At 36.9% G+C, this 23,874-nt stretch overlaps 1 protein-coding gene across 7 annotated transcripts in view; it reads right to left on the bottom strand.

Annotated features, from left to right (window-relative positions):
* The window catches only part of HEPACAM2 (HEPACAM family member 2), a gene marked incomplete at its 5' end in the record, with an annotated part of 66,997 nt that overhangs the window by 21,221 nt on the left and 21,902 nt on the right, over positions 1–23,874 (bottom strand). For 4 of the 7 annotated variants that reach the window (XR_013829708.1, XM_079931344.1, XM_079931345.1 and 1 more), the window contains 6 exons: positions 969–1,078; positions 4,075–4,148; positions 5,512–5,549; positions 5,642–5,666; positions 5,755–5,880; positions 15,557–15,853. Coding sequence is in view for 6 of the 7 variants with exons in the window: in XM_079931344.1 (XP_079787470.1) it covers positions 969–1,078; positions 4,075–4,148; positions 5,512–5,549; positions 5,642–5,666; positions 5,755–5,880; positions 15,557–15,853 (670 nt within the window). Of the gene's footprint in view, positions 1–567; positions 1,079–4,074; positions 4,149–5,511; positions 5,550–5,641; positions 5,667–5,754; positions 5,881–15,556; positions 15,854–23,874 lie in introns of those variants that run through there. The other 3 variants (XM_079931346.1, XM_079931342.1, XM_079931347.1) reach the window with 2 other exon arrangements.

The following is a 23,874-nucleotide window of genomic DNA, read 5'->3' as shown; positions in this document are numbered from 1 at the left end:
TTCCCTTTTCTCCAGGCTCCCTGAGACAAGAAGGAATGCACTGATGGGGTCCTCTGAGGTGCTCTCGCCACTTATTTAGCCCTTAAATGACTGCATAGTACCCCCAGGACTGGGTCTTCTCCCCGGAAGACCATTTCCCATGCATTCATCCTAGCTGTTATTTTTGATATTTACCCAGAGGTGTGCATGAATTACTTCACTAGAAGTGTTTCTTTTGCCAAAGCGGAAGTTCCTGTGTGTGGTTATTGATATTCTTTTCAAAGTCAATAAATGACAAATAAAGAAATGATGGAAGATGATTTGTGGCAGTTACGCCTGCAGGCAGCTACAGCCCACAAAAAAGGGAAGTTCATTTCACTATTTCAAAAGGCTGTAGTCTTAGTTTTCCACAAATGGGAAGGGAAGGCGACTGCTTGGTGTCAGCTCCGAGGTTAACTGGATAAGCAGTTTCCTGGCTTTGGCCTCAGCTTAAGTTTCACTTCTCTGGGTGTGAGGCCAGTGGTTTTATTCACTTGGGAGTAGACTGCTTTGAATCTGTGAGAGGTGGGCGTTTGATGGTGACACTGTTGGGCACATTTTGCAGGTTTGTTTTTTTCCTGGTCCTATTTGTAGTGATAGATCACTGGCTTTAAAACCACCACAGTCACTGGAAAATCATCAAGATAACCAAGATGGCTTGAGAACTGGTCTAAAGACCCCTTTCTTACCAAGATGTGGATTCCCTGGGGGAAATGCTAGATTCTAGAGCTCTGCATCTGGTTCACTGGCCCCAGAAGATACTTGTGTGTTAGCCTGTTTTATTTATTAAAACTATTTTCAGGTGGGAAAGTGTGTTCAAATGTACAGACACTATAATTTCCTGTTTTAATATTTTTTTCTTCTGAGCCTTTCAATAAACTCTGGGGACAGCTGGGGATGCATGCTGAGTCCTTTCAACGTAGCATCATCAAATGCAAGTTCATACTTACTCTGGATGGTCTTGCTGTTGGGCAGGGATGTGCTGAATAACTTCGTAAATTGTACTGTGCAAATCTTGCCCTGGTACACCATCAGAGGCTGGAACAGATCTCGCTGGCATCTAGAAAATGTGGCACGTTAAAAAGATTGGCAGACTAGTAATAGTATTCCCAGTACGTTGCACAGTTGAAAACAACTGGAAGAGGTTAAGATTAGAAAATTAGAACTATTTAACTTCCCTTCAATATCCATTTCCTCCTTGCTACAGTTCCCTGCACTGGCCCTATGGTAGTTTGTGCAGTGGCATAGCTATGAGGTCAGAGAGGAATAACTGGACAAACCATCACTTTTTTTCTCCATTTAAGAAAAAAGCTGGCAGTACTGTAAAGGAAATACAGTAGAAAAAAATAGCAAAAGAGAAGATATCAGGATAGCTTAGAATCAAAGAGCATATATTACTATCCTTTATATTACATCTCAGTCTTACCTTTCTGACACTAATCACCAATCACGTGTGCAAGGGTGGTTTAGAAAAAAAGGATAACTTACAGGCAGAAGCCTTCATCACATTGCAAGTTATTAAAGATAGTACCAAGAAATACAGAACACACAAAAGAAGAGGTTTTGGTTTGAATGCAGTAATGGGCTCTAAAAAGTAAGGCTTGGATGTATGTGGAAAGTACAGTAGTGTATGTCTGTCTGGTTAAAATCAACATGTATTTTATTGAAATTGGCATTCATGTTTCATTAACTCCTATTCCTTATATTTGATACTGTTATGCTTGTAAACACTGTTTTCCAATCACTTAGCTAAAGTCTGGTTCCCCTCCTCCTCCCAAACTCGTTCTATTTTCATCGTACTTCTGGCCACTTTCAGTCCTTTATATTTATACAGATCCACCTAGAGGACTCTTTGCCCTTGATAAATCATCTGAAGAGTTCTTTATCTCATTTGACCTGCTAGGTTACTTTGGAATAGCTTAGCTTTAGATTTTTCTGGAAACTGCCTGTTTCTATTCTACTTCTTAAAGCTCTCATGGCAGTCCTAGGCTATTCATCCTAGGACGGAATAGGTGATTCATCCTATCATTTTTGTGTCAAGGGGATTTTGGTTTGGAGTTTTTACTCTTGATTTTCTTTGGTATAGAGGTGTTCAGGGGCTATGATAAAAGCAATCTATAGATAATGACTAACTTACTCAACTAACCTAATATTAGACCTGTTAGCAAGTAATAAATTTCTTCATTTCATGCCATTGCTTTCTGTCCAATTCTCCAAAAGAAGTGCTAAATGGGCAATGAAATGTACAGTAAGTAGAGAGAAGAGGAGTATGCATCTGTACATGTATCAAAACAAACTCAAAGATGATTCTGATTTTTAAAAACTCAAAAAGTTAGTAATCAATTTATTTCCCTTCTTAACTTCAATTTTGAGATCTTGGTAATGTTATTATTATTCCTTTTCTTCTCAAAACCGTTGCATTTAGCTGTTAATCTTCACACGTAACTGCCATTCTGGCTGATTCTCACACAGATCCTCCTACTCATGTCCGGGTCCTTCTGCTCCATGGGTTGTTGGTGTTGGTTTCTCACTTCTTCCCAAAGCACCTGGAACTGCCAATGAAGGACCTCAGCTGATTCCTCAGGAGTTTTCAGCATTGAAGATGGGCATAGTTCCAAGTTGAGTTATTCTACTTAAGACAGATATAAGCGGGGCTTCTGATACGTAATCAAGCACTCATTTCTCTGCCTCAGGTTCTTTAGAACTGTAGTATTTTGAGCAGATAGAGGTCCTCTCAATAAAATCTTGAAACTGAGTACTGATTAATTGCAAGGCTAAATTTAAAGTTTCCTACATAGATCTCACTCCTTTCCAATGCATTCCTAGGAATAAAAACTGACTTCAAAATTCACTTTTAAGTCTTATTAGTTCTTCAGTTTCCTGCTTTCCCATTTAAAAGCCACACCTGAGAGGGGTGCTTTCTGCCATGGTGAGGAGCTGTTTGAAATAACTCATCCACCAAATATTTATTTTTGTCTTTTTGGTTGTAGAAGTGAAGGGTGAGCCAATCCTGCGTGAGACTGAATAGGACATTGCAAAGCTTTTGCAATGCAGTTTTTCTCTTCATCTGTGATGATGTGGGCACTGGTGCTACGACTCACCCATAGGAGGATGAAATCCAATCAATCCCCCTCCATTACTCACGTGGCATTTGAGAACTAAAGCCTGTGGCCAGGTAACTTACTGCTTGAACCTTAGAATCTTATATAGAATTCTCTGAACAAGTGAGGTAACCAATCCCTAACAACAAATATTGATAGTTCTCTTTTAAAAAGTAAAATGAAAATGCCCAGAGGCAAGTAGTCCGTTTCTGGCCCCTTCCTTAAGTGAACTATCATAGGGGAATACAGAAACAGAGGAAAGATCGGTTGTACATAAATCTGTAAAAATATTAATGAGCTGATTAGCTCAGAGAAACATTCTGCTTTCCTGTTAAACAAAACTGATTGCTGAAAAGACCTTGTCTGTGTGGACTGAAAAAAATGGCTTCAACTGTATAAAAGTTCCCGCTCTCACATCTCATGCACCTTTAGGAAAAAATAAAGATATGTACCTGCATACTTTGGGTTTATATGGTACCTTTCTTCTGAAGAGCATAAGGTACCTTCAAGGGTATAATCAATTGTCTTTGTAATGTTCTCATGAGATATGAGGAGGAAATAAAGGGGAAACTGAGCAACAGAGAGAGTCAGTGAAGTGAGAGGCTGCAGTCATCAAAGTGATGCAGAATTATTTAAACCAGGGACTCTTGGTCCCCTATTTATTCACTTCTCTTGACCTTCAACCTAGTTAATTCCCTCTTCCCTGAGCTTACCAGGTAAGGAAAGTTTATGAATTCGTGTAACTTCCTTATTTGTGTTAGCTTTATTGATAGAGGCTGAGAAAGATGCTTTAGCTCCCCAGATCCGGCAACGTCATTCATTACAGAGTGAGTAAACACTGCTGAGGGTAATGCAGCCATCTGACCACACTGCCCACATGCTAAATGAATGCTGCTTACACCTCTGGTGAAGCAGAATGCTACTTCTGGGCTAATTGGCCACTAGGAAAACCAACCCTGGGAACACCAGAAGCATCTGGAAAAGCAACAAATTCATATATTCCAAAGTCATCCAGAGCATCTTCGTGGCCTGAAATGGAAAACAAATACTACTTACAAACCAAATGCCTCAAATTGCTATTGCTATTTTTTAGAAAAACCTTTATAAAACTTATCTTCATGGTTTGCTTCAAGTGGTATGTGTATAAAACCAATTTAACATTTCTTAATCACCTATAGTCATGCTGCCACTAAATAGTATTGGAAATCACTCCTGTTGAAGCTCAGAATTGAAACTGAATTGGGACAATTATTCTTAAAGTCTGATGTGGAAACTGTGTATTATATATTAATACACTGTTTATATATAATATAATATTATATATATATATATATTATATAAACACATGTGGGCAGCCTTGTCCTTTGTAACTCTCAGTTACCAGACACTTATAAACACCAAGGCTTCAATCTGTCAATCACAGCAGCTCTTAATCCACCCATAATATCTACTGTACTCTGCTAGATCTAAGAGTCCCCCAGGACTAATAAGAATAAATAAGCAACTATTGCTGCCCATACATACAAAACAGAAAACAAGTCCGATGTCACCTAAACTATCAGCAGTAAAATGACAGGAATGGGGTGGTTGGGAGGAACCAGGTGGTCTCTGGGGCCTTTCTGAACTCTGACGGTTTATCATTTGTGAGAAAGGACTAGACAAGAGGAAGAAGACCCATGTTTACTGAGCATCCAGGCATTGTATTAGGCACTCCACCTACATTACTGGATTTAATTCTCAGAGCAACCCTGAGGGGAAGTTATAATCTCTATTGTATAGGTGAGTTGAGGTCAGGAAAAATAATTAATTTTCCCAAGGTGACGTTGGGGGAAAGTGGCACAGATGGGATGGAAACCTAGCTCCTCTGACTCCAAGGCCTGAGCAAAAGCCCCACTGTTAACTTATGACAACTCAGTAGGGAGTCAGAAGTGAGGGGCACCGCTGGGGACAGAGAAGCAGCAAACCTGTGGGACCTCCCTTTCCTCTTCTCCCTGGGAAGGAGCTGCCAGCACTGTATCTGCTTTAGGAACTGACACAGTGAGAGAACGCTTGGGCATTTTCAAAATAATAAGAGGATCAATGGAACAGGATTCAGCAGAACTCAGTGATGGCGGGCAAGTGACAGTCTCTCTGAGCCTTAGTTCTCTTGCCTGTGAAATGGAGTTGAAAGTGCCTTTCAGGCTTATTTTACAGACCTGTGTGACTTACATAAAACTAATACAAGGGATAGAACTTTGTGAAGTGAGGGCAGTCATCCTGGGAAGGGAGTGTTAGTGTTATCTCATGTGAATTCTGTTATGTAAATAGTACATTTTGCATATATAATTAATATCAACAATATATATTAATATACATTAATATTGATAACGGCCCCTCTCAGCCCAGCCATTACCTGAAAACGTTTGAGCTTTCCTGTATTCGGTTTCTGGCCTGAAAAGACAAATTGGTGTTTCTGTCAGTCTTAATCATTGAGGAAAAAGCATTCAAGAGAAAAATTATTTTCATAGAAACATATGCATTACCTGCCTTCTAGCTTTTGCTTTATAACTAAAACCAAAAAAGAAAAAACACAGTAAGATACACTTTAGTGCACATATACAACCATTCAAAATTTTTTTAAAAAATTTTAACCTACCTTTGTAGGGTTGATATTTTTTCCATAGGAGGAGAAGACACATGGATATAATCAAAAAGAGTGATATTCCAGTTATACTTGCTAAAGGGGACAATGATTTCCCTTTTTGTGCAAGTTTCTCTATTCCTAAATAAAAAGACAAATATATTTTTATTAAAGATCAATAATAAATTGATCCTAAATAAATAAATCCTAACTGGCACAGTACTGCAAATGTGTGTGTGTATATATATATATATATATATATATATATATATATATATATATATATATATATATATATATATATATATTTATGGGGGGGAGAGAGAGAGAGAGAGAGAGAGAGAGAGAGAAGTCTGAGTGAGACCAAACAGAAGGCAGGCACTTATTTTAGAATACATACTAAACTCTCTAAGGATATTTGTGATTGGAAATGTGGTGAGCTGTCCAGGATAATACCAATATGTTGTACTAGATGTAGCAAATAGCTCATATCATACTTTTCAATAGTGTTCACCAGCATTTAGCTTGGATCTGTTGGATCTCACTGTATAAAACATCCCCAGATGCTAGGTTGTTCTCTCTCTTTCCATCTCACTCTTTTAACATTGTTCAGGTATGTGGATTTTCTAGGGCAGTGGTATGTAGTTAAAGGTGTGAGAGGGGAGGTGTTCATTTCAAATAATTACTAATTTTTGACCAATAAAGAAATTTTAATCCCTAAAATAGAATGTATGATTGTCAATAAGACATTTAAAGCCCCACCTTTGACTACAATTCACTGTTTTGCAAGTCATTCCTTTTGTTAATATCTCTATATAAAATATAGTGCTAAAAGCTAACACTTGCTGAGTGCTTATAATACATCAGACTCTGTTCTAAGAGCACATGATACGTATTAACCCATGGAATGTTCACAACGTTATTAGGGAGGTAATATTATTATTATTATCCCCTTTTAGAGATGGGAATCTGAGGCTTGCCTGAGGTCACTCAGGTTGTAAGTGGCAGAGTCCAGATGTGCCCCCAGACTCTTGACACTTTGTGCTGCCTCACTTTGATGCTGTTTTGACAAAACTTACTAAGTATGGCAATGTTAACACCAGTTCCAGACTATAACATGGTTAGTCAGAGAGTTAATCTATAAAGTGGAAAGTTGTGTGGCCTTCAACAAAAGCAAGTAACAGATGTCTTCCATGTTATCATGTGAATCAGACATTGATGTGGAAATGAATGGTGGCAGTTGCCTGTCTCTGTCTAGTTTAATGTGGGAGTGAAAGTTATGGGATGTCACTTCCCTTCTGCCGTGGTGGAGAACAGCTTGGAGGATCTGGGTGTGGTGAAGAACATGGTGTGGACTCAACTCTGCAATAAATATCCAGCCTGCACCGTGTTGTCTTCCACCACAAAGCCTCTACTGAGGTCTCCAGCAGCCAAGATAAGGATGAAACTTTAATCTTTCCCTTCTTTCTTTGTGGACCTATATGTACTCTCTCAGCTTTTCTACCTACAATGCTTTCACTTTTTAATCTTCCCAGAATCTTTTCATAATGTAGTGTAGATCATATATGTTAAACTCCAGTTAAAAGTCATGGAAATCATGCTATCTTCTCTAATTTTCCCATGTAATACTGTTCTTGTACTCCCTTTAAGTCCTTAAGAGTTTAAGCAGGTTGCTTTCCATCACCAAAAATCTTTACCATCTCAGATGGTATATTTATAAATTTCTGATATGCATTCAGAGAACTGTGTTCTTAAAATGTTCTTTTTATGGGATTACAATAGCTGTGTAATATTTATTGCTTTTAAACAGATTTTAAGGTAAAGTCCTTTTAGCTTTGGGTGGAAGAAATAAATGCAAGGTAGTATAAAATGGACTAGAATGGCAATTTATTGGTTCTGATCTAGACCAGAACATCACAAAACTTATTAGAAATGTTATTTTTCCTCCTTTTCTCTTGGTTAATAATTTGTAGGAAAAGTTATATTCTCCCACTGTTAGAATGCTGAGCTTTAGGTTTGTAACTACTTTAGCATTTGGGTGATCTCTGTGTGAGGTCTTAGTCTTTCTTCAGATACTGTGCTCCTACTTCACAGGTTTGTTCTCTCTAAAGAGCTGGGCAGCTTTGAATGAGCCACTTGACTCTAAGGGTCTGGATTTTCCCAGTAGTAAAAGGAGGAGGCCTGAATGATTGGTTTTTAAGTTCTTTTGTTGCTCAGATATTATATGACTTGAGGCAGCCAAAGAGTTTTACATGAAGTTTATGTAAATAGGACACTATAGCCAATGGTATGCTAGTAACTGAGTATCAAAAAGAATTATATGCACACATATACATACAAAAGTTATAAATTTTACTGATATGAAGGATGTGTAGCCTAATTTAGAATAATAAAATATGCAGTACTCTTTATTGTTAATTCCATATATCTAATTGATTCTCATGGAATGCTTTTGTTGATTTTTGCTGAACTCTTGCATTTTCAACCTGTGGGTGATATTCAACTATGCTTTGAAACAATTATACTTCAAATAAATGCTTGGTTACTATCCAATTCAGCAAAGAGATAGTTTACATCATAGATGAACAAGTGTAGCTTCAACACGAACGCTGGCTGATACGTACTAAGATGAAAGTGAAACAACAATGACATTCATTGGAATTTCATTTAACAGTGATGTGAATGACTTCTTTGCTAAATAGGAAAATAGATTTTGAATACCGGGAGAACTCAATTTTTTTTCGCCATATGTAATGTGGCACTTTTAAATTTAATCTGTATTATCATCTCCATCTTTTAAATTTAATCTGTATTATCATCTCCATCACTTTCTTAAGTGTAACAATCAACAATTTCTCCATCACTTTCGTACGTGTAGACAATCTTATTAACTGAACAACATTCCCTGAGTTTTGAAAAGTATTTTCATTATTATTAAGTTCAAAATATTTTATAATATTCATTGTGATTTCTTATTTATCCTAGAGATTATTTAGAAGCATACTGTTTAATTTCCTCATGCCTGGGAGTTTTCTTTCTTGATTTTTTTAGTTGAATTCCACTCTATTTAGAATGCATACTCTGCTTGATATAAATCTTTTAAAATTTGTTGAGATTTAAAAAAAAATGACCATATATATAGGTGCATGCTTCTAAAGTATAAATTCAGAAGGACCCATACTCTGCTGTGGTTGTCAATAAGATAAAGGTAAACAGAATGGTCTCTTGAGACACAAGCAGTGATACAAAAGCAAAGTAATAAAGAAGAAAAAATTGTTAAGAAATACTAAATAATAAAATGGCATGATTTAAGACACAGCATATGATTTGGGCACCACTCTTATCAAGAGAATTCTCTTATTTCTTTATTTTAGATCCAATACTAAAATCAAAACTACACAATTTTCAGATATGCACAATTAAATGTATGTGCATTATATGTATATAAAACCAAATGTACATTTGTTTCCCATTTATTTGGTACAGATATATCATATCAGTAATAATGAAAATAATAAAGAAATTTAAAGTATCATTTATAGGTACAGATAAAGAAACAGTTTCAGAGAAATGAAAATATTGGCCACAGTCAGTAAGTCCTAGAACTGGGACTGGAACATAGTTTTTTCCCTGACTGCAAATTTAATTTTTTGCTGTTGATCCATGGTCAAAGAATAGTTTTCTCCCAGGCTTTTCTTTTCTTTTTAAAAATAAATTTATTTATTTTTATTTATTTTTGGCTGCGTTGGGTCTTTGTTGCTGCGTGCAGGCTTTCTTTAGTTGTGGAGAGCAGGGGCTACTCTTCATTGCTATGCACGGGCTTCTCATTGCGGCGGCTTCTCTTGTTGTGGAGCACAGGCTCCAGGTGCGAGGGCTTCAGTAGTTGTAGCACGCGGGCTCAGTAGTTGTGGCTCGTGGGCTCTAGAGTGCAGGGTCAGTAGTTGTGGCACACGGGCTTCGTTGCTCCGTGGCATGTGGGATCCTCCCGGACCAGGGCTTGAATCTGTGTCCCCAGCATTGGCAGGCGGATTCCTAACCACTGTGCCACCAGGGAAGCCCAAGAATGGTTTTCATAATTGGCAGGTAGCCCCCAATATATTCAGTTTTTCCTCCAACCTTTTCTAACACCAGATTTGATGTGCTCTGACTCTCTCATTTCTTGATAGCCAGACTGCCTTCACTAAGATTCAATATCCCTTAGTCCCTAAAAAAAAAATTCAATGCTAATTTATTCTAGTCCAGTTTCAACAATGAACTTTACAACGAAAAATATTTTACTGTAGTGTCAGCTATTTTTTCCCCCTTAAACCTGAAAATATGCTAATAAGTATTATTTCAGAGTATTTCTCATTCTCATTCTTATGCTGAAGTTACACTATGGCATACATCAGCTCTTTGCCAGGCACTTCCATGATTCTGAGGCCTTGTAATAGGTTTAACATACAATGACTGGATGTCTCATACTATATAAGATACATCTCCTCCCCTCTCCATTTTTACCTTTTTGTCCCTTTTATTTTGTGTTTCCTAAAATGACTGAATTTGTACATTCTGTCCTACAGAGGATCCAACTCGTTCCCTTTACCATTATTTCTTTATTTCTTCAAACTCCTTCCTTATTGCCCTCTTTCCTCTCTCTCCCTTGGCCTCTGTTAGCCCTCCATCAGAGAACCACCCTGAGGTGACCAGCACCTGTCAGCTTAAAACCCTGGCTATGGCAAAGGCCAAGTGTCTTTTCCCTGGAGAATGAAGAATAGAGATAGTCCTTTTCTCAGAAACAAATGATCTTCCCTGTTGGGCCCCCTTCTCTTCTAGAGCATCCCGGCTCTCTATGCTCAGCACTGCTTCTCTCTACCAGAACACACAAGATTTACCAGGTCCAGCATTTGAAATTCACAAAATAAAAATGCCAGATATCTCTGGGATCAAATCAAGGGGCACAGTTGCCGTTGTGTCAGCTCTAGGCAAGTGTATTTTAGAGAGATGGATTTCTAGAATCCAACTTGAAAATAAGTCAGCAGGGAAATTCTGACCCTATTGCCACAAAGAATGTATAGGGATCCCAAGTGCAGTTCTGGATACTTGCAGGAGCCCCATTCTTCCTCCTTTCAGAGAGTTTTGTACTCTTTAGCACATAGCATGCCACTCTCCCCATTATTTAAACATGACTGACTCATTTACCAAAGCCCTAGTGCAAATGCTATTTGCCCCCTCCTTTGACAAACAAATAAAATGAAATAACATATTAAGTGCAAATATAGGCAAGAGGTGTGGTATCCATCGCAACCCTGCTGCTTGAGAGACTGCACCTAAAACAGGATAGCCGTATGCTCCAGTCAGCGTGTCTATTTCAAGATCAGAATGGAGTCCTGAGATCTCGCCCATCCAATCTGTTAGCTGATTACAGCCGCTGATTCATGTCCCTATGGAAATGAAGGTGCCCTACTGGGGAGGCACGCTATTTCCACACTCTACTATGGCCCCACCTGACAGACACCGTGGTTCTATGCTAGATGCTCATGGGATGTCACCTAACGTTTCAGGTTCTGGATGTCAGGGCTGCAGCTTATCTCAGTTGTTATATCCCATGGTCCAAGGTGAAATACACCTCCTGGAGATCCTAACCAGAGAAATTTCTAGGTAGTTAGAAGAAATCAGTAAATTTATCTTTCTGCCTAGGAGTAGTGTCATTTTCCCATTCTTTTCTTTATGAAAAGATGTGCAATAGAAATAGATATGAAAAAATTATAGATTTTGCAGAATCATGTACAAAAATATTTCTACTATAGCTAAATCTCAAACTATGGCCATGTGGCTCTTGAGAACTCTAATAGTGTATACAGTGGAATGTTTTCATTAAATGTGAACATTTGCATTCTGATCATAAACATTTTCATTTTATACATATTGCATGTCACAATAGTGATTTAGGCCCAGTTAAATTTTAAAGTAGGGACACTTGCATTCAAGGAAGTCTTTAATTAAAGTAATAAAATCATTCTTTTTCCAAAATATGAATGCTAATTTATTACTTTAATTGCTATTCTTTCCTTGAAACTTATATGCTAGCTGTTACTTTTAGTTACAGATATTTCATAATTTCTCACTAGTATGAAATTATACACATGTCTGGACAAACCAGAGTATCTTTGTATATAGCATGAAGTTAGTTAAGATGATAAGAAAATACACACTATCTTGTACATATATGTGACATATCTTGTATATATGTGACATATCTTTTAGATATTGATATTCTCAGTTAAGAACGTCCAGGGAGACAGTTTATACAGTGGTTAAAAAAAGGGTTTTGAATTTGGATACTATTTTATTACCAACTAGCTGTGTGAATTTGCCTATTTCCCCTGTTTTCTTTAGGATATCTCTACTAAGATACAGAAAGGTCAACTGATATCTCAAATTAGATGTGAATCATAGCCCACAGAGCTGGAAGGCACCATCTGGTCTAGTCTTACACAGGCAGGAAAACATAGAGCTAATTGTCACATTCTCCAGTCTTCCTCTCCCCAACTGAAAGTCCCTAACAAAACTTTTGATTATTTCCAGACTTTGTTATTTTATTTCCATATTTGTGACCCTGGAGTCATCTTTGACTCCTTTTCCCTTTGCCTCCCACTTCTTATTGTTGAGGCTTTTTGATTGGCCACATTCTTTGCCTCATTAAAAACAAATGTTCATCTATTCCTTATAACTGGACTCTGGTTATGCCAAACACAACTTGTTTTCGAAAATATCTCAGAGGCAGGTATCTTATCCCTCTAAATTATTTCAAATTTTCCACAGATATTAATATAGGTAGCTCATCAAAGTGGATGGTCAGTAAGTGCTCAATTGATAGTTACAAGAGATGTCCATTTTTTTCACTGTAGCTTGGTGTACCCTTAATCTGCATTGCAGAGATTAATTCATTTGGAAAGCTTTAAAAAAAATCAAATACCTAAAACACATCAATAGTACTCATTTTCTTTGCTATTTGCCGCTGTTTAAGATCTGTCGACATTTGGGGACTGGAAAACAGCTCTAAAAGCCACAAAGAGGTTATGAATGTTGACAACATTGAATCCTTCTGAAAAATAAGCACCTGCTCTTCTTATTTACAATAATAACAAATGTCTGGTCTTTGTACTGGTCAAACAGGTTTTTTAGATTTTACAAAAGGTAATTATTTGATATTAAGACTGTAGCTGTCTTTGGACCTTGGTAATAAGATCTTAATCAAATATTGGGGGCTTCTGATACTATGACAATATCTTGGCTAAATATTAATGGAGAAAGTTTAGGTAGTAAGAAAGGCTTCACTGCAGTATACACCTACATAGTATAGCCATGTTTTCACTTGCAGTGAGCATGAGGAACAAGTCTATGGTAACATCCAGATTGCCACAAAGTTATTTTATATACTTAATTATGGTGTGTTTCAAAATTATGTTTCAGTTAACCACTGAGGTAAAAAGCTCATTAAATCATATTAAAGATTTAGTAAAATAGAAAGCAAAGAATGCTAGCTGTTTACATACATGCCTGCCATCCATATGAAGTTGTGAGCATCTTGTTAGCAGGAATTATTTTTTTTAAATGGCATTTTCAATGTTTACCCGAGTATTTGGCCCATAATAGGTGTTAAATAATGAATGAATGAGTGCCTGATTTATATAACCCTGAACACATACATGCTTTGGGGACCTATAAGGGAAATATGTTATTAACTACTGCCCAAGTGAAGCATAATTCAGGTAAAAATTCTAGAGCTGCATCATCCAATATGGTAGCCACTAGACATATGTGGCTATTTACATTTAAATTAAAGTTAATACAGATAAAATGAAATAAAAGCTTCAGTTCCTCAGTGGCATAAACCATATTTTAAGTGCTCTAAAGTCAAATGAGGCTAGGGACTACCATACTGGATAGAGCAGACATCAAACATTTCCTTCATTGCAGAAAGTTCCACTGGATATCACTCTTCTAGAGAGTGTGGTTATTTTCTTCATATGATAAAAAACAAAATCTCACCATGCCAGTATGTAAATTCTAATGTACTAAAATGATTTTGCAAATATGAATACCCTCAACTTCATGGAGTCTTGGGAAGGCCCCACCTACCATATATTTATCAATCTGTAAATTTTTAATAGTCTTATCATTCTCAATGGCTCGTTAAGAGTTTTAAATTAAATTCAAAAGGCTATGGAGAAAAAAAAAACCACCTTAAACAAGTGGGTGTCACAGTTGTGCTTGCTAAATAATCAGATCCAAGATCCTAGCTGCCAGGTCCTGATCTGATACGTCTGAGGTATCTTAATGAAAATACATTATTAGACCTCCCCAGGTGATTTTGATGCACATGGCCCAAAGGCCAAGTACTGCAAAATTTGGCCTAAGAATTCCAAGGATTATATTCTTGCTTTATATATTAAAGAAACATGTACTGACTCTGTCTATGTAACAGGCCCTATTCTAGGCAGCAGGGCTGTAAAGACAGAGAAAGAGAAGACACCAATGCAGAAGGTATTAATGAGCGGCGCCTTTTGCAAACTTGTTCCTCTACCAATCATAGAAACCCTGACCACCACTTCCTGTCCAAGCCTGTCCCCAGGTTGTCCCCAGGTGGAATCTGGCTTGTCTTCGTCTGCATGCAAAGAAGAGTCTAAGAAGGACTTGACAGTAGCAGTAGCAGTAGTAGCAGTAGAGGACAGAGCAAAAGAAGAAGAAGGTGGAAGCAGAGGAGAAAGCAGAAGGGGAGGAGGAAGAGGAGGAGGAGGGGAGAAAAAGGGAGAAGGGAGAAGGAGAGAAGAGAATGGGCTTGAGAGATAGAAAGAAAGGAAACTCGATGACTGGATGTTAGGCAGGGCAATAAGCAAGAGAAGAAAGTCTGGGATGGGGTTTAGCTTTCTGGCTAAGGTTGGTAGATACTAAGACCATTCATTTAAACAGGGAATACAGAAAGAACGGCAATTTGGGGGAAAAGAAGATGTTTCATTTTTGATATATTGAAACAGTATGCTGCCTCTGGCACTTGAAAGTAGAGACATTTAGAAGGTAACTGGGAATACAGTTTTAGATCTTTAAAGATAAAGATTTGGGATGTACCAGTGTCACATGAAACCACGGGAGTGAATGAAATCATACAGAAGAATGAAATCATACTGTAGAGAGAAAAGAGAAGGCTCAGAAAGTTGGGAATTTGGTGGACATAAATATTTTAGGCAGTGATTCTTAACTACTTGGATTGATGACCTTTCTGAAAATCAGATGACTTCTAGAAAATGCCAAATTTCACAGACTTACAAAATTGTGTAGTTTCCAAGGTGTTGAGACCCCTATTGTGAACACCCACAGATTTCAGATTTCAGGTTTTAAATGGTGAAAGAAGAAGGGAAGCCTGTGAAGGACAGTGAGAAGGGAGCCAGATAGGAAAACCAGATTTCATGGAGATGTATTCATCTGACCTAATGCAACAGTAGATATAAAACTTTTAAATGAATAACCTCTTCTCTTATATTCCTGTTTGTAAAATCAGGAAAGCAAGAATATACATTTAGAAGTAATTTATTGAATTCCCTTTTTCTTTATAGCCCCTCGGAGCTAGCAATTGAATTCTCTCTCCATTATTCTTTGGGTTTTCTTTCTTTGGCTCTTAGAAACCATGGCTTAGTTAACTCAGGAAAGAGTTTCTTAGAGTATATGAACAATCCCACAATGATATTCTCTTCCACACAGGTATAAAATAGGAGTAGAGGAAGGCTATCGTGCATTTGTGTTTCATTGGGATCCCTGCCTTTTACATCACACTCACCTACAGAAGTGATGATGATGGTGAAATGAGTTTCGTCTCGCCTTCCAGTTACATTGTTGTAAGCACAGCACACATAGTCAGTTGTCTTCTGGGCTATTTTCTCAGATGCAACTTCCAAGCGAGGCCCGTGCTTAATGACATATGTGACATTGTCTGTCCTCCGGATCCAGGAGTAGGTGTTGGGAGGATAAGAATCAGCAGAACAATCAAACAAGATCGCTTCTCCAATATCCACAGTGAACACTTCCCCTACTTTTAGCCCTTTATCAGAATTAACTTGAAGTCCATAAGGTCCATCTACATTAATTGAAAAAAGAAATAAAGGGGTGACATAAATAATTACAACATAGTTTTTGAGTTTGGGAGAGCTTAGCAGCATTTTATTTTCCATGAAAGTCCTCATGTTAAACGTGGGCCGATAGATCTTCATTTAGACTCCCAGTAAATGATAAAGACCTAAAAGTGTTTTATTCTGGTATCCATGGAAATGGAAATAATTTGAGATGTGATTGAACTTATCTGAAATAGTGTAAGCCCTAAAACTTAGGATATAATTTTATAGACACTGTTATCATGATTGTGGTGCTAAGCTTTCGAGTCATGTATAGATAAATCTGCAAACTTGTTAGACAAATTCCATTTTTCTGAAACTGCAGTTGTACTTAAAAGCATTTAAAAAATAGATTATGGCCACTATTTTCTCTTTGACAACCTTTCTTTGAGTATTATCTACTTTTCTTCTAAGGGCTGGGACAGTTCATGCAAATATTTATGTTACACAGTTTCACGTGGAACATCACATGGAACAAAAATTTGTGTAAAAAGATATAGGAGTATTCCATACTTTCATGACATTTTAAGAGTTTAAAGAATTAAAAAAATTCCTCCCACAAGCTAAGCATAGATTCCATTTGGAAAAAATACATCTTCATTATCATCAACAAATATTCATTGATCATCAATAAACTACTTAATCATGGATATCCCCTGGTATTTTTCCTTACACTGCAATGTTCCCGTAGCAGCTTGCTATTTCTATGGCACAAGATTGCCTGCAGATAAAGACACATTTCCCACTGATTTCTTCAGAGAACATATAAAAAGAGATTTAAAAAATATTCCCCAGCTAGATAGGTCTCTCTCATTCATATATATCCTGACTTATATTCTAAAAACTTTAAGGTTTAGGCATTATTGTGCTCATTTTTCAGCTGACGATAACCAATATTTGTTGGATATTCACCATCTGAAGACACTTTAAGTACTTATGCAGACAACCACATTTAATCTTTAAAGCAACCGCATAAGGTAAATGTTATTATTCCCATTATAACGTGAAGGAAGAGATATTTAAAAAATTAATTTTCCCATGGTCACATAGCTATTAAATGGCAGCTCTGGGACTATAAAATATATGTATTTAATTATTCATATTACCTCTCCAAAAAAACTGTTAAGTGGTATAAACTTTCTATATCAAAATAATTTCTGGTTTTCTAACTGTATTATTTGTTCTACAATAAATTACTGTCTAATTATACATTAATTCTGTACTCAGTTAATCAAGTAATCAATCAAAAAATACTTGTTTGAGAGATACTAAGTGTTACATAATATATTTAATATGTGAGAGATAAAAAATGTGTAAGAGATAAAAAATGTGTAAGACACAGTTCCTATTCTCAAGGAATTTATAAACTGGATAAGGCTATGGATGGATTGCTCATAAATAACCTAATCTCAAAGGTGCTGATTTAAAAAAAAGTAACGACTGTTCATCTCTCATTGTGTGGAATAATATAATGTAGTGATTAGACAGTAGGATAATGAGGTTAAATCCCGATTTTGTCAATGATTAGTAAAGTGTTCTTCAAAAGTCATTTAAACTTCTGGGGTCTTACTTTCCTCACCTTTGCTATAAAAAGATTGATTAGATGACTGGTTGCCAATTGTGCTACCTTTGAAACACCATGATTCATGCCATGCTAAAGTTATTTTGGATACTGGCAAGCCAACCCCAAATTTGCAGATTCCCAGAATGGTTCTCCATTATGTCAGCATATTCTGACCAATCTACCATTGGAGAGACAAATTTCCCAAGATACAACAGAAACTGAAGGTGCAAAACAATAAATTATATTTAGCTAGAGGACATACACTTTACACATATTTACTTCCTAAAGACACAGAGGCATCTGAAGGAACCCTGTAGATTTATACTAATATGTATACATGAGATGATCCTGCTTTCAGAAAGCAAACATAGAAGTACCTTCAAATTCGAAGTAATCAGGAACTGGAGATGGAGCATTAAAGTGAAGAGAAATGAATGCCCCTTTCCTGTGACTGAACTAGAACCCTGTCATACTGTTTTCTCATTTCAGGCTGTGATACGGTCTCGGGGAAAACCTCTGCTTTAGAACTGTTTGTTGTAAAATAAAACACTCTTATTCTGAATTCCACTGAATAATATTGTGTAATGGGAATGAAAAGTTGTTTTCACTCATTCAACCAAAATCAATATTGAGATGCTACTGTGTGTGCATGATACTGTTCTAGGCATTGTGAGGAGACCTGAGCTGTCGTATACTGGTTCCTGTTGCTATTATCTCAGACCCAGTGCAGCAGCAGGGTTCCCTCAAGTTGTCAGCATTGATAGAACATTAGGGAAGCAAAGGCCACCGACTGGTGGGCACTGGTTATGGTTCCCATAGTAGGAAACCAATGGGAGGAATCAACAGAGGTTTAGAGCAGCAAAAGCCCCGAGTCTGTCACAAAGGTTAAAGTCTGAGAGCAGAGAGGCAGGCTTGAAAAGGAAGAGAAGTGTGGTCATTCAGTATTTTCTGTCTTCCCACTTGTTTTCAGGGTTTATAGAATGTGAGTATAAAAACAAATTGTTTGACAATTTAACACACATAAAAATGAGAAATACTGCTTTCAAAGTGTGCTGACATTACTCAAAACTTTTTGGGGAACTTCCCATTTGGGATTGCTTTAGGACCTTGCAACATAATGGAATATTCTCAAAAGTAGTAATTCTTCCATTTTGGAGAGTGGGTTCCATTTGCAGAGAAAGCCCACAGTAATTTAGAGCCAAGGCTGGTGAATAAGGTTGATTATCTAATTTAATGATCACTCTAGTTTAAAATAAAACATGTTTTTAAAGAAAGGAATCTGATTGTCTTAGTTCCTCTTCCCTATACTCATGTTTATTTTGATTTTGCTACTTCCTCATTTATTGGGTTTCACGATTGGCATAATATTTTCTCTCCTGTCTGCTTAATTATATGCTATATGTGGCTCTTCGGAGTCAGCATCAAATATCTCAAACTCCCCCAGCCACCACACAAGCACCTCTTCCAGTTCCTGGAACCTAACACCTTGAAGAATTTAAGTTCCTTGCTTCTGACATGATTTCTTAAAATGTAGCATATTTTATCTGATTTTATAAGAAATACATGTTCACTGCAGAAAATCATAAAATTCCAGAGAAGGATGAAGATGAAAACTCACTTGTTTTCATCTCAGAGAATGAATATCCATATTTCAGTATATGATCTTTAAGCCTTTTTTCTCTACCTCTCCCTCTCCCTCCCTCCCTCTCTCTCTCTCTCTCTCTCTCTCTCTCTCTCACACACACACACACAGATTGATCTATCATCTATCTACTTATCATTTATCTATCATCTGTCATCTATCTATCTGTCTATCACACTCTACCTACAGCTTACAATATATTTTCTTCTTCCTATACTATGATGTTATTTCCTTCTCATTAGCACATCAGGCTGACCATCCTTTACTTTGAAGTGCAGTCTAGTATATTATTCATGGGAATGAGCAATCCAATTGAAGACATTTGGAGTGATTCAACCAGTGTGGCCTCTGACATTGAAGATGAAAGCAGAAGGATAATTCTATTTTGACTGTGGTTCAGTTTCTTGCCCTTGGCAGAGAACTCCCAATAGAAGTGAACCCTTTGCCTCAGGAATGGCTGTTTACTGAGTGACTTGTAAAATACATATCATCTGTTCTCTTTAACAATTTATGGCTGGGCAGGAACAGTACCTAAATTTCCATCATGATGCTGCCTGCCACCCTGCTTGGGAGCAGATGGTAAGTATTTACTGTGAATGACCTTTTTTTCTTTAATTTTTATCACTTAGAGCACTTCCCTGCAGCAGTGCCATATGTTGCACACAAAATGCATCAGTTACTGGGTTATTATTTACAACAGAGCTGGAAGGCATACACATTTCATGAATTGCAAGTAGCTACTAGCCTGAATTACTGGCTTGACATAGTATTCCACCAAGGCCAATACCAGGTTATGACATCATAACCTCATAAATATCTAGTCACTCTTGATTTTGTTATACTTTTTCTGCCAAAATAAAAAATAATTCCTGCTTTCATGAAGAAAATTGTCATAGAAACAGCGCCTTAAGAAAATAGAAAAGGTGATTCATGCTGAAATTCTCAATGATGATGTGGTCCTCTATGGGGGAATATTGGAATATAACATTTACTACATTACTGAGGAACTTTGCTAAAGGTCAGAAAAAACAAAAACAAAGCAAAACATAACAATGAAGGGCCAGAGCACTATAACTAAGAAGCTGTTATAATGGGAATTTAGCCTTCCTACAGCTTCATCAAGTAACACTGAAATCTGAAAGGGATATGAAGAAAGATAATCTGGTCCATTTTAGGCAAATTCAAGAAACCCCTACTGAATTCTTAATCTGTGTCAAGTATTGCCTTAGGGATACAGAGATGAATAACACGGAGCTCCTATTTTGGCCTGAGGTGCTTACGAGTGGAAGAGACTAAAGGAAACATAATGCAGTGAGTTCCAGGGGAGAGATGTGCGTGGGGTGCTGCAGGAGCACAGCAAACCTCTTAGTGACACTGAAGACCTGAGACCAGGGTGGGGGCAGGTAAGCCTTTCTGGAGAAGATGATATTGTGAAGGAAAAGGAGGGTATAACTAGGTGAAGAAAGAGAAGTGGGAACATCAACTAAGGCACATATTCTCAGTTTGCATGGAATAATAAAGATTGAAAGCATGTTGATGCTGTATCAATAGAGTAAATGACAGTTCTTCAGATTACATATTTATTTAATTCTTGTAACCCCACACCCAAACCAAAACCAACAAAACAAAAACAAACAACAAAATGGCTAAAACTGTGACAGTAAAAAAAAATAATGAATCTGGGTTGTGTTTCTGTATGTTACATGGGTAAAAACTGCTTACCACAAACAAGACCATGATGTTTGATTTCTGAATCAAATCAAACCATAAGTGAATGAGTGAATAAATGAATTAGTGAATAAGATCAATAAGATGAGATGTTGATCAAGTGAAGGTCCTTGCATTTGAATGCAAAAATAATCAAGAAAATAAATTATTAACATTCTATTCAGAATTACCACAGAGTAAGAGTAAAAAATCTTAAATCATCTAGATAATTCATCTTTACAATGTGGAAATGGAACCCACATTGTAAAATTTTCCAAGTGTTCTTCTTTCTACTACCTGTCATTAGTCTTTACTCATGACAGGTGTTTCTCTGTGAGATTTCCATAGACTATGCCTAAAAGAGTGCAAAGAAGAAAGTTCAGTCTGTAAATAGAAGATATGTCCTGTAAAATCTGAACTGATTCAGATGGGGATATTCTAATTCTTTCAAATAACACAGGAAAGGAAAGAGGATTTAGGAGTTTAAAGCATAATATTTAACATTTACAGGTGTGATTATGGTTTTCCCCCCATTTTAATACTTTACACACTGTGTATCACCATATTCTGTGATAATCATAAGATTAGGGCATGAACTTGCACATGTTGAAAGAAAGATCTTATTTTCACTTTGCCAGATAAAACTAAACTATATAGCAAAGCAAAAGTGTATTTCAAGATGCAAATGATACTTTCATGTACCTGTAATTGCTTATGCAATTTCCCCCAGGAATTTTTCATTTACATCTATGGCTAGAGTTTAAAGATAGGTAAATAGATGGTGAGATAAATAGATAATAATAAGAATTCATGTAAAGAAAATATTTTCATGTAGAAAAATAAAATGTGGTAAATAATGGTAACGTCTGGGGAAGAAAGTTCTTTTCAAAGTATTCTTTCAGTTTTCTCTTTGCAGGTATCTTCTAAATTACCCAGGCTTTCCACAACTTCTTGCTGTCATGTTGCCAATTATGTAAGCATAGTTTGGGCTCCAAGGGAAAAAAAAAAGAAAAAAAAAGAGGAAAAGCAAAAGAGCGAACATTATTGAGTTTTTCCTATGTGCCACTTGCTGCCTTCTTTACACATAAAATCTCACTTAATCCTCCCCATCCCTCTAGAGATAGGTATTAGCCTTACACTGAGACAGTGCAGATAAGGAGATGAGGAAACTGACGTACAGGGTGACGATGGCAGTCTGAATGGACAGCTTAGGCTCATAACACTGTGCTATCCACTACACTCTCCAAAGGACACGATATTTACTAGAGTCCATGGTTGAAACAAAATAAAATCAGGTTTTCTTCAGTGGACAAAGAATGCTCCAACACAATCTTACTTCTGCTCTTACCACATTGAATGCTGGTTCCTCCAAATTAATATTCAGTAGATGATATCTGGCTGGTTTAATATCATGTTTTGCATTTTGTACGTTTTCTATGTGAATGTAAACCATTTAGACCAAATAATAAAGAACAATATAAGGATGTGTCTATATAGCCCTAGATTCGATTCCATTTGTCTGCTCACATTTTCTTTCACTGTGTTCAAGTACCTTGAATGCTTAGGTCTGTGCTACCTGGAGTTGAATGGAAGTTTTAATTCATGTCAGAATAATCTTATTCAGTCAAGAATATGCCTACATGTATAATAGATGGTGCCAAATCTAAATTTTTCACTCCAATTCAATGCTAGTCGTGCAGAGAGTCACAGTTTACACTTCGTAAATCTATTTCTCTGCCTTGTGCTTTAAGGCAGACAGAATCTTTTCACAATATAACTAATGATTGTAATAAATCTTATATAAGTTGCTTCTAGTGAGTGGTGTTTTGGTATTTTTTAGTGAAAAACTGTAATTTCCTTCTTCTCTGGCAATCTTTAATATAATTTCCTCTGTTTCTGTTTCTCTGTTCATCTTTGAGACACTGAATTCTGAACTAGGTTGGACTAGCAGTTAATCCTCTTTGAGTTCCCCTACACCAAAGGTGAATTACACAATCAATGTATGAAGTTTTTTCTATTTCTGTGTGAACAATATTTTTCAGAAAAAAATGCTTTCATATTGCTCTTAGACATGTTTAATCACTGTATGGAGTTCAAAATTGGTAACGTTTTTCTCTATATTATAGGTTAATAAAATATATCCTACCTTCCTTTTTCCCTTTCCTATAAACACTCTTTCTATAATTGCATGACATTTGTGATCCATTTTGAAAAATGTGATCTCTTGACAAACATTTCTTGATTTAGTCTAGAATATGTGTGTATTTATTTATAAAACATTCTGTAGTCTTTTAAAAAATTTGAACATTTGCTTTAAAAATAATTTTCCTCATTGTTTACCAAGTAATGCCTGGCATTCGAAGTTCCCCCTAATCTGACTCAAATATACAGGTATCCTCTGATTTCAAAAACTTTGCATTACGCCACTTGGCTTTTATGAAAGACCTACATTAGTACCTGTTTTAGCTGACTGAAAGAAATCTGAAGAGGATTTTTGCTTTCACAAAAAAGATGAAAAGCAAAAATTGGCGTTCAGTGTTTGTTTTGCAGGAGCCGTTTTAGAGGCAGTGGGCACCCCAGCGGCGAAAGTGGCGCCACCAAGCCCCTTCCCGGGGAACTAAACTCAGTATCTCCGTATGAAGGCTCCATAGCTTTGAACTGCGTCTGTGAGCAACTGTGCTTTATTTTGATTTATTTTGTGCATCCATTAGCAAGACATGTCATAAGGCAACTGCTTATTCACTTTATACCATTTCGGTTTACACAAGGTTTCATAGGAACGCTCTACTTTCTGATGGAAGGGGATGGGGAACCTCTATCTATTCCTCATTGTATCCTACGCTCTAGCCAAACTGGACCATTTGCCAAATACTTTGACCTCTGCTTAGTGTCTGTGTCTGCTGTCCCTATTGTGTGAAATGTTTTTTACAGACATTGCCCCTTGCCCCATTCATACCCATTGTTCAAGGTCCATCTCAAATGTTACTTTCTATAGTAAGCCTTCTCTCCAGCTAGAAGTAATGTTTTCATCTCTGAATTCCCATAGACTCATAATATTATAGTAATAATAATGG

The sequence above is a fragment of the Stenella coeruleoalba genome (assembly GCF_951394435.1).
Source record: "Stenella coeruleoalba genome assembly, chromosome: 9".
Taxonomy (NCBI): Eukaryota; Metazoa; Chordata; class Mammalia; order Artiodactyla; family Delphinidae; genus Stenella; species Stenella coeruleoalba.
The sequence above is the reverse complement of the archived record's forward strand: the minus strand, read 5'-3'. Positions and strand labels throughout refer to the sequence as shown.